Genomic DNA, 12152 nt, shown 5'->3' on the forward strand with positions numbered 1-12152 from the left:
ACTTGATACATGTATTTTCTCATGTAGAAAATGGTAAATTAAACCTGGTTAAACTTAAAATACAAACCTCTGGATTGGCTATTTCCCCTCGTCCAGGGAAAGCTGTGACACGTCCATTCGGCACATGACCATTTCTCATGCCATTCTTAAATGGAACATAGCCATTGATTCTTGTTCCATTAGGTGTGACGATCAAATTCCCACTGCCACATCCCTATAAAACATATCATACAACACATTAGGTGTGACGATCAAATTCCCACTGCCACATCCCTATAAAACACATTGTTTCATACAACACTGTAGATTATTCAGCTAGTACCAAATTCTGAGGCAGAATTAGTCTTTACTATTTATAGAAAACTCCACTTTGTATCTTTTGTGTTTTTTTTTTAGTGTTTTAGGGTTTTAATGTCATATCTTGGCATTGCAATAGGTCAGGTTTGTCTCTGTTTGAAACGTTTTTATCCTAAATCTATTGAATGTTGGATGTGTACTGATTGATACTATAGTCTTAGATGCATAATTTTTTTTTTTATTAGTTGTTATTGGTTTTGAACAAGCTGTCAGTAACTGTTAGTACTCTCAGATCTGTGTATTTTTGTTTTTTTTTGGGGATGTACAAGTACATGACCATGTCCACTCTGTTTGTATCCATCTGATGAGTTGAGCCTTTTTCAACTTATTATTATAGTTTATTATTATGTAGTACTGTTACAGCACTGTCCTATGTTAGGGGAGGATTTGCTGCTAACAAACCATGTTTTACCTGGCCACATTCTGTTTGTCCCTATTATCCTTTCCAGTCTTTTATACCTTATTATGCAATATGAGCTTTGCTGAAGGTTGCCTATAGCTGTTAATTTCTGTGTCATTTAGTCTCTTGTTAAGAATTGTCTCATTGGCAATCATACCACATCTTCTTTTTTATATTTGTATCTTTTGTATTTTTGTTTTCATGTCAACAGTGCTTTGTATGAATTAAGCCGTTTTCCGCTGGTTTTCATACTTTGTTTTTATGTTGTATTTTTATACCAATGTTCAATCTGTTTTTGCCAGGTGACCTCAAACTTTTTTTTTCTTTATGTAGTTGTTGAAATATATTCTATGTAAACTGACCTTTGAGTCACAATTTTGATTCTCTGTCAGAATTGGTGTGAACTGCTCCATCTGGTGGTGATCCAATAAACTCTGTTCTGCTGGACCAGTCACATGACCGTTACCATGGTTTGGTATGTGGCCATTACCATGGTAACAAGTTGTTTGTGTCTGTGGATAACTATTCTTAAAACATCTAAAAATAAACAAATAAATGAGGAATGTGTCCATGGTAGAGGCCAACTAAAGTTAGAGAACAGAAACTAATCAAAGTGATGGAAATCACTCATGGAAAGATTAGAAGAGTAGTTTGGATTATTTCATATTAAGGTATGGTGGGGAAACATGAACATTTATAAAGCACTATTGCTGAAAATTGCATTTACAGCAGGTCTTTAGAACGAAACTTGTTTTTCCAGTATGAGGATAAAATGAGCTCAAATTAAATAATATGGGTCTCTTAATTTGCACAATTTTATTTAAACTGCAATTTATATCTTATCGAAATTAAGTTGCTGGTTCTGAACATGTTTCAAAAAAACAAAAAAATGCAAAAATTCTTCTAGTAAATGTTACCAACTATCCTTGTAAGACATAAATCTGGACCAACAGCTTAAAACTTTAAAGTGTCAACAACAAAAATTGAAAAATGTTGTTTTGGGGCATTTTGTAAGTTGAAACAGAGGTTATATGGCAGATTTTACAATAAGAAGGAATTATTGTTTTTTGTATCCATCAAAAAAGCAATTGCTGAAACTGTGAAACAGACTGTGTAATGGAGTAATGCATTATGTTATTGAATAAAATGTGTCTTTCTGAGTAAATAAAAATAAAAATTACTCTGTGTTTGTGTTTTATGTTAGAATTAGAGGGTTTTCAATTTCAAAATATTGGACATGGAATAGACATCATGACCTACTTTACTGACATCCAGCTTATTTGGAGTGGAATTTTGAAGTATTATTTATAAGTGGAGCCTAATAACATGGACTTATATTTTAATAAAAAGTCTTCTTTTGTGTTTTAATCATAACTTTAAGGCAGATTTTTATTGGTAAAGGCTAAAAAAGGTAATTTAATAATATTGTTGCTAACGTCACGTCTTTTCCGTCCATTGTGGTATGTCACGATCGCAATTTTCTTGTTAGTTCTCAGACAGCCCATTGTAGTTATTTTTATCCCGGGTTTTATAAATAATTGAAAATAGCAATCATATTAAATTTGGATGACGTAAGGGGGTCAAAGGACTTGAGGAATCAATATCATTGGCTGTTTTATTTTTTGCGAACGTTACTGTTCGAGGTTTCCGTCCAAATCAGTGTCACGTGAGCAACATATATTTATATCTGTAACTCTCCTGTATAGGAGTTACAATATCGCCCTTTGCAGAAATAGATTCGGAGTCAGTTCCTTCACATGATGGGGAAGCAAAGAAGGTAAGTTGTATGTAATATCGTTACAAGAGGACCTTAAATGTATTCCGTCCATCAAAAAGACGTTCGCAACAAAACATAATGTCATGATAGTAGATGTTGCTAATGTTACTATTACGAATTGGTTTCTTGTGTATTCATTTGATATAAAGTACACCTGCAAATGACATTCTGTATATTTAGAAATTCTAAACCAGACTGTACAATTTTATTACTCCAGGCATATTTTAAACATCACTGTGTGCATACATTTTAACTTTTAAAGATGTTGTTGCTCATGTGACATGTCCAAATGTCGCTAACGTTACTAATTTTTTGGTTTCTTGTGTATTCATTTGATATAAAGTACACCTGCAAATGACATTCTGTATATTTAGAAATTCTAAACCAGACTGTACAATTTTATTACTCCAGGCATATATTAAACATCACTGTGTGCATACATTTTAACTTTTAAAGATGTTGTTGCTCATGTGACATGTCCAAATGTCGCTAACGTTACTCATTTTTGTCTCCGTCACATTAGCAACATGAAAGTAGGAGACAGAACACAATACTGTAAAATCTGCCATATGGCATTGAAGATAAAAAGTTTTAGAGTGCCATTTGATCAATTTTTAAAGTATTTTTCAACACAGGGCATTGAAAATGTACTTTTTCAACGTAAACCAATTAAAAAACTTATCTTATTGAAATGTGGATTCTTTCTTGATTGCAAAAATATATATTCACTTCTAATAAAAATTCAAATGACTAAAATAGACATAATGATTGATGGGAAATAAGCTAATAAACAATGGTTTGTTATAATTAAAAGTTTGAAAATTTTAAAACTGTTTCAAGCCAATTCCTGATAAAAAAAAAAGTGTACTAATTTAATTGTTGATTAATTACAGATGATAATTGGAAATTTATCAAGTAAATTATAGGACTTACTTGAATACCTTTTATTTATTCATATTTCGTTTTTTTTTTAAGATCTTGTTAATCCATTAATCATTTATCTTTCAGATATAATTTACAGAATCACTTTATGTAATGTAGATCAAAAGTAATTGGCAATAAATAAATCTATCATCCTTATAAATATCAAACATCTAATATACACATTTGTATATTCAATTATGAGGTCAAATACTTGTGTATTAAGAATTATATGTATATAGAGTGGTCTGTATAATTATGTAAGACTGAGGTTGATAGGTAATGTGGTCAATTTGATTGGCAGTTTAGGAGGTGGGGCATTGTAATTAAAGGTTCACCTTGTCTATAATTGTTTAGTGATAATGACAGTTGTCAATCATACTAGTTAAAATCAATACCCAGTTACCTAATCAAAATGTTTTTTAAAAAGCCTGCACATCAACACACCTTAATGGCATACATTCTTGAATGAACTGGTCCAATATATACCCAGTTTTTTTCAGTTTATATGTGTATTATGTGCACATACATGAGAACCATAGGGAACTATATTTCAGTGTGAATACATTTAGTAACAGTAGCTAACCTGTCCTGTTGTTAGGGAAGGCGGTGCCTAAGTAAAGATTTAGAACAAGTTCTAATCGTTCCAAAAATTCAGCAATTTTTATGTTTATAATGGACATAATTCAAGAATGGTAAAAGTAAAAAAGACTGAATTTCAAACTTGACTTTATGTAGTAGTAAGCATTCTGTACAAGATTCATAACATTAGGTTGCAGCAAACTTAAGTTAGAGAACAGAAACCAAATTTGGGATGTACTGGAGTACAAACAACAGTCTATAGTACAGACCTACCTTTAGGGTATAACATATGCTCCCTCTGCTACAGCAGGGGCATAAAAACAAATAGACAAGCATTTACTTACAAACAAGAATGTGTCCCAAGTACATGGATGCCCCATCCGCACTATCATTTTCTATGTTCAATGGACCGTGAAAATGGGATAAAATCCCTAATTTGGCATAAAAATTAGAAAGATCATATCATAGGGAACATGTTTACTAAGTTTCAAGTTGATTGGATTTCAACTTCATCAAGAACTACCTCGACCAAAAACTTAAACCTGAAGCGGGACAGACAGATGGAAGGACAGACGGATGGATGCAGACCAGAAAACATAATACAAGCCTTTCAGACCTTTTGGATTATAGCTCTTCATCTTTTATATAAGCTTTGGATTTCAAATATTTTGGCCACGAGCATCACTGAAGAGACATGTTTTGTCGAAATGCGCATCTGGTGCAGGAAAATTGGTACCCTTAATGTTATTTCAAAGGTACACATAAGAGAAATTGTACTAAAAATGCATGTGTAATGTTTCCCAACTCCAGGTGAGGGATTTTTGCTGTGTTGAAGACAAATTTTTGCATTGAGCTAGCATTTTCTGCTCTTTGGTCAGGTTGTTGTCTCTTAGACACATTCCCCATTTCCACTCTCAATTTTATCATTAACCCTGATAACAAATCAGAAAGTTATATGTTTTTGTTCCCTAGAAATAGTTCATAAACATTTCATACATGGCTTTGATGAGTGATGTAACTAGATATCATTGAGATGAGAGCCATCTCTGTGGGCCCCGCTGTGAATAATGTGCATTAAAAAATTGTATCTTTACCATAGGACATGGGTTTGTCAACTGAAATCAAAGTTTTTGACCTTGACCTTTGACCTAGGAAGTTGCACATAAATTATGACACACCCTTTGGTGTTGGTTTATACACATGTCAAGTATAAACTTTGAAATGATAACTGTTCTCAAGATATAGAGCGGACACAATCTTTACCATAGGACATGGGGTTGTCAACTGAAACCAAAGTTTTTGACCTTGAACTTTGCCCTAGGCAGTCGTTCATAAATTATGACACACCCTCTGGTGTTGGTTCATATACATGTCAAGTATAAACTTTGAAATGATAACTGTTCTCAAGATATAGAGCGGACACAATCTTTACCATAGGACATGGGGTTGTCAACTGAAACCAAAGTTTTTGACCTTGAACTTTGCCCTAGGCAGTCGTTCATAAATTATGACACACCCTCTGGTGTTGGTTCATATACATGTCAAGTATAAACTTTGAAATCATAACGGTTCTCAAGATATAGAGCGGACACAATCTTCACCACAGGACACAGGGTTGTCAACTGGGTTGTCAACTGAAACCAAAGTTTTTTTACCTTGACCTTTGACCTAGAAAGTTGTACATACATCATGACACGCCCTCTGGTGGTGGTTAATAAACATGTAAAGTATAAAGTATGAAATCATAATGGTTCTCTAGATATGGAGCGGACACAAAGTGTTACAGACAGACGGACGGACAGACTGATCACTATAGGGGACCCGCCTTTGGCGGGGCCCTAATTACCTGTTTTGATATAGTATTATCAGGGTTGGCAAAGTATTACCCACCCGGGAATTCCCGGGCGGGAAAACCCGGGTTTTCCCGGGCTGGGCAATACTCCCAGAAATGGGTAATAGTGGGCATTACTGGGCAATATGATTTTTTTAAAGGTTATTTCAACACAAAATAGTAAAGACTTGTTATAGTTTCATAGTATAACAGCTAAATATATACTTTTTATACAGATAACCATTGACAGTCATTTCTAGAAAAATCAATTTCATTCTCTTCTCTATTAATTTTATATGTAGGCAGAATACAAGATTTGCACATTTAAGATACCTTTTAATTACCAAGTATTGTTTAAATAATCCAAACTTTGAAAAATGCATTTTATTACAGTGTTTAAGTGAATTGTTAATTTTAATTGTTATACATTCATATTGCTAAATAAACACCCTACAGGGTCATGCTATTAACACTTATAAAATTGAAAGGACTGATTATTGTTACATATAAAACAAATCTGTGTTCTAATCTGAATAATTACTTATTAATTAGTGATAGTACATATACATTATTTAAATGTGATGTTTCTTTAATACATGTAATTGTTAATTCTTAATAGGAGCTATATTCATTTGAAAAAAAATGATCTATTTGCTTTTTATTTACAGTTTGCCAATCTAGACAAATGCTAAACAAACAAAATAGGGTATAAATATCTTATTAAATGTATTACATTTCTGTTTATCACTGAATCCTCTTTAAAATTCAGACAAATATTTTATATTACCCAGTATTGCCCAGTATTACCCACTAAAACCCTGTAAAACCCGGGTTTTCCCAGTATTTCCCACTGGGCTGGGTAATACTCATAAAACCCGGGTTTTTGCCAACCCTGAGTATTATCAGTAAAGAGTGATGTAATTACCTGTTTCGACATAGTATTATCAGTAACGAGTGATGTAATTACCTGTTTCGACATAGTATTATCAGTAAAGAGTGATGTAATTACCTGTTTCCACATAATATTATCAGTATAGAGTGATGTAATTACCTGTTTCCACATAATATTATCAGTATAGAGTGATGTAATTACCTGTTTCGACATAGTATTATCAGTAAAGAGTGATGTAATTACACATAGTATTATCAGTAAAGAGTGATGTAATTACATATAGTATTATCAGTAAAGAGTAATGTAATTACCTGTTTCGACAAAGTATTATCAGTATACAGATGATGATACACACAATTCCTATTAGACAGCCAATAATTATACCAATCTTCTGGTCTTTAGGACTACCACTTGGAGATACAACTGTAAACACAAAAGCAAAATTAAAACATCATAAAACTAAAAGTAAATAAATATAAGATCTGATTTAAGTTATAATGCTCTCCTAGAAGATCAACCATTGATATGCAATTACTGTTTCTTTCTTAGTTGAATTTGAAGTCCATGAAGTTGTTAATTCTAGAATAATAATGACAGGAGCAACACAACAGGTGCTTCATGTGGAGCAGGATCTGCTTATCCTTCCGGAGCACCCAAGATCACCCCTAATTTTTTGTGTGTCTTTTGTACTTTTTATTTCTCTGTTTTTTCTTTTTCTTTTTAAGCCATGGTTTTGTCAGTTTATTTTTGATCTATGAGTTGGAATGTCCGTCTGGTATTTTTCAGCCCTTTTTAAGCAATATACATACCAGTTTCCTTCTCAGGGACTACAATAGTAATTGTAGTATTACCAGGTCCTGCCCCTGTGCATGCTAACATCTTCAGATAATAATATATGCCTTCAGAATACTGTAAACTCCAGGATGTTATAGTTCCTACAAAAGACTCTTCCTATTATTCAAATTGTCACATATAAATGGTTTTAATGTAAATGTAACGGAATTTGATGAGACTGTCATCAAAGTGAGAGGGTTAGCGCTATAAAACCAGGTTTAATCCACCATTTTCTACATTTGAAAATGCCTGTACCAAGTCAGGAATATGACAGTTCTTGTCCATTCGTTTTTGATGTGTTTAGTTATTTGATTTTCCCATGTGATTATTGACTTTCCGAATTGATTTTCCTCTAAGTTCAGTATTTTTGTGATTTTACTTTTTATATATAACAAACTTTAGGTTTCACTTTGTAAAAACAACCGTATCACAAACTGTATAACAAAAACTTGTCTCTTTTGTGGAGATTTCCTATATTCATAGATATTTTGTTACATTTTCCATATCAGAGAGACAAACAGGAATTTTACAATTATAAATAAACATGGATAAAAGCTAGATTGAATTCTGAGGAAACCTAAGTGAAGGGAGGGGTAGAACAGAATATTACTCTTGAAGTTCAGGCATCAAAGATATGCCCCACTGTCCTATGTTTTGACATTTGAAAATGAACTTTCCATTCTACAATATAATTTTTTACCTTACTTCATAGTAAAAAGTGGCATAGATTTAGCCATAAAAGGTGTTCCTATGGGAAATTACATTGTCTATATTTCCAAAAGTGCAACCTTTAATGAAATTTCAAAAGGTACAGAAAGTGTTTCAAAGGATGTAAACAAGCTCACTAAAAATGGAAGAAAACTAGGGTATGAAAAGCTTTATAACATTTGACACAGAAATTTGTAATACATCATTTTAAGTTACAAGTATAATATCATTTCTGAGAAAACTGATTCATTGATTGTTGTTTTCTCATTGTCCAGTGTTATAATTCTCTATACTATGGATTATTTTATTTTCGTGTATACCTATTTTAGTGGACTAAGGAAACTTGCATGTTCGTGGACATTTAATTTTGTGGTTTGCTAAAGTCTTAATACAAGCCTTTAGAAAAGAGGTCATTACTTGTACATTAAATTTTGTGGTTTGCTAAAGTCATAATACAAGCCTTTAGAAAAGAGGTCATTACTTGTACATTAAATTTTGTGGTTTGCTAAAGTCTTAATACAAGCCTTTAGAAAAAGAGGTCATTACTTGTACATTAAATTTTGTGGTTTGTTAGTCTTAATTCAAGCCTTTAGAAAAGAGGTCCTTACTTGTACATTAAATTTTGTGGTTTGCTAAAGTCTTAATACAAGTCTTTAGAAAAGAGGTCATTACTTGTACATTAAATTTTGTGGTTTGTTAGTCTTAATTCAAGCCTTTAGAAAAGAGGTCCTTACTTGTACATTAAATTTTGTGGTTTGCTAAAGTCTTAATACAAGCCTTTAGAAAAAGAGGTCATTACTTGTACATTAAATTTTGTGGTTTGTTAGTCTTAATTCAAGCCTTTAGAAAAGAGGTCCTTACTTGTACATTAAATTTTGTGGTTTGCTAAAGTCTTAATACAAGTCTTTAGAAAAGAGGTCATTACTTGTACATTAAATTTTGTGGTTTGTTAGTCTTAATTCAAGCCTTTAGAAAAGAGGTCCTTACTTGTACATTAAATTTTGTGGTTTGCTAAAGTCTTAATTCAAGCCTTTAGAAAAGAGGTCCTTACTTGTACATTAAATTTTGTGGTTTGCTAAAGTCTTAATACAAGTCTTTAGAAAAGAGGTCCTTACTTGTACATTTAATTTTGTGGTTTGCTAAAGTCTTAATACAAGCCTTTAGAAAAGAGGTCATTACTTGTACATTAAATTTTGTGGTTTGTTAGTCTTAATTCAAGCCTTTAGAAAAGAGGTCCTTACTTGTACATTAAATTTTGTGGTTTGCTAAAGTCTTAATACAAGTCTTTAGAAAAGAGGTCCTTACTTGTACATTTAATTTTGTGGTTTGCTAAAGTCTTAATACAAGCCTTTAGAAAAGAGGTCGTTACTTGTACATTAAATTTTGTGGTTTGCTAAAGTCTTAATACAAGCCTTTAGAAAAGAGGTCGTTACTTGTACATTAAATTTTGTGGTTTGCTAAAGTCTTAATACAAGCCTTTAGAAAAGAGGTCATTACTTGTACATTAAATTTTGTGGTTTGTTAGTCTTAATTCAAGCCTTTAGAAAAGAGGTCATTACTTGTACATTAAATTTTGTGGTTTGCTAAAGTCTTAATACAAGCCTTTAGAAAAAGAGGTCATTACTTGTACATTAAATTTTGTGGTTTGCTAAAGTCTTAATACAAGCCTTTAGAAAAAGAGGTCATTACTTGTACATTAAATTTTGTGGTTTGCTAATGTCTTAATACAAGCCTTTAGAAAAAGAGGTCATTACTTGTACATTAAATTTTGTGGTTTGCTAAAGTCATAATACAAGCCTTTAGAAAAAGAGGTCATTACTTGTACATTAAATTTTGTGGTTTGCTAAAGTCTTAATACAAGCCTTTAGAAAAAGAGGTCATTACTTGTACATTAAATTTTGTGGTTCAACTGTAATCAGGAAATTCTTAAAAATTGGTACCTAACAAATAAATATTGAATCTACAGTATGAAGAAATAATAATAAAACCTACCATTGACTTTGATTGTATACCAGTCACCCTGAGGTTCCTCATCAGATCCAAGCTGATATTTGATGATGTATGTCGTGATTTGACCGTTTGGTATTACCGGAGGTTTCCATGTGACCACAATATTACCATTCTTCATCAAAGCAGACATATTTACTGGTGGAGAGGGAACTAAAATAAAAGTCAAAAATGTTAATCAAGTACATACACATTGTTGGAAAAGATATAAATTATTTTTACAAGCTTTAGAAACAGAATGAAAAGAAAACCCTGACTTGAATTTTGGTTGTTCAAAATTCAAATACTTTTTGTAGAAATCGACATAGTGGAAACGTGCCAAATGAACTGCTAAGCCAAAAAAATATCCACTTTACCACTAACAGACTTCATTTGTAGTTGGCAGATTTCAGGATACATCTGTAAACAAGATAAATATCCATTGACCAATCAAACCTATGTTTATAGTAAACAGACTCCACCTACCCACTGAATTAAGGTGTCAATCTTAATTACAATGAATGAGCAAACAACCAAACAAAGTTGGCAAGCAAGGCATTTAAATTCTTGGATTACATGCTTTAATATTTGAACTGTAAGACATTTACTGAACTATGGTGTTATCAGGACTTTGACAAATATAGTTGGTCATGGTCAAATAATTTGAATGGAAACACAGCTTCAGTGGAATACATGTTTAATGCAGGACCATTTCAGCTAAATCATCCTTATTATTTGCTGGTTATTACTTAAATATAATAAGTAATAACGTTTGCAGTAATATTAAAAGTTATCAATTTCAACAATTTTGGACAAAAATTAGAACCTACCATCTTCCTTGGTCCTTGTGAAGACTGGTTTACTGTAAGGACTAGATTTACCATCTCTTGTGTGTGCTCTTACATCAAACTGGTATGAGGTGAAAGGATGCAGTTTATCAATGGTCACAGTAGTCCTGCAATCATACAATCAAAAATTGGAAATAACTTCTAGTAACAGGATTCTCACTAAGGATTATTGTAACATTAATATGGGGGAAATTCAAACATTGAAAATTTAAAATAATCACTGCCTACATATGAATATCTTTGACTCTCTTTGAAACTTTTTGTTAGATATTGAAGGCCTACACATGAAGATTATAACTTTTTTTTTAATTTAAAGGCATATAACATGAAGATCTTTGGTAATCCTTGTGAACTTTTTAAAAATATTACTATAAGGATAACTACCAATTGAGAAACCTATCTGTCAAACTCATTGCATGGATAAGGCTATACTTTAAAGTCCTTTTTGATTTTATCCCCTTTTCAACATTTGTATTAAAATTTGGATATAAACACTTTTGGCTTCAAGCATTGCTTAAGAAACATAATTGTTACTGTTTTTGTAAATCAGCCTCCTCATGAAGATTTTTGATATTGAAGGAGAAATACTCAATCTACAAACCTAGTGACAGTGATTCTCTTCTCGTCCCTCTCTGGATTGGTATGGTAGTACCGTACAGTATAAAAGGCCACATCAGAACCAGCATCGGGCTGTATCCAGGTCAAGGTCACCTTGGTTTCCATGGTAGTATTGATCTTTACATCTATCGGTGGTTGTATGGTGGAGTAGCCAGTCTCAAACTCGTCTACCACTGGGCCAGAAGTACCATGTTGGTTTTTGGCTACAAGTGTCACAACATAAAAAGTGTTGTTTTCTAAAGGGTAAAACATATAGATATAAGATGATGTACAGTTAATCAAATTATACATCAAGGTAAAGACAATAAAGCATTATACCTGAACTTTACAGACATTTAAAGTTGGATGAGCGTTATGGAATAACACAATTTATTGCTTGATGTTCAATGCATTTTTCA

At 32.3% G+C, this 12152-nt stretch overlaps 1 protein-coding gene across 1 annotated transcript in view; it reads right to left on the reverse strand.

The window, feature by feature from the left end:
* Positions 1–12152, reverse strand: part of LOC143051888 (protogenin B-like) — a 56692-nt gene that overhangs the window by 8786 nt on the left and 35754 nt on the right. Inside the window, exons 14-20 of the mRNA XM_076224885.1 lie at positions 11738–11990; positions 11119–11243; positions 10295–10462; positions 7570–7695; positions 7072–7183; positions 1120–1294; positions 68–214 (exon numbers count right to left, since the gene is read on the reverse strand). Of these exons, the coding sequence (XP_076081000.1) occupies positions 68–214; positions 1120–1294; positions 7072–7183; positions 7570–7695; positions 10295–10462; positions 11119–11243; positions 11738–11990 (1106 nt within the window). The remainder of the gene's footprint in view (positions 1–67; positions 215–1119; positions 1295–7071; positions 7184–7569; positions 7696–10294; positions 10463–11118; positions 11244–11737; positions 11991–12152) is intronic.

This window comes from Mytilus galloprovincialis, chromosome 11, assembly GCF_965363235.1.
Source record: "Mytilus galloprovincialis chromosome 11, xbMytGall1.hap1.1, whole genome shotgun sequence".
NCBI lineage: Eukaryota > Metazoa > Mollusca > Bivalvia > Mytilida > Mytilidae > Mytilus > Mytilus galloprovincialis.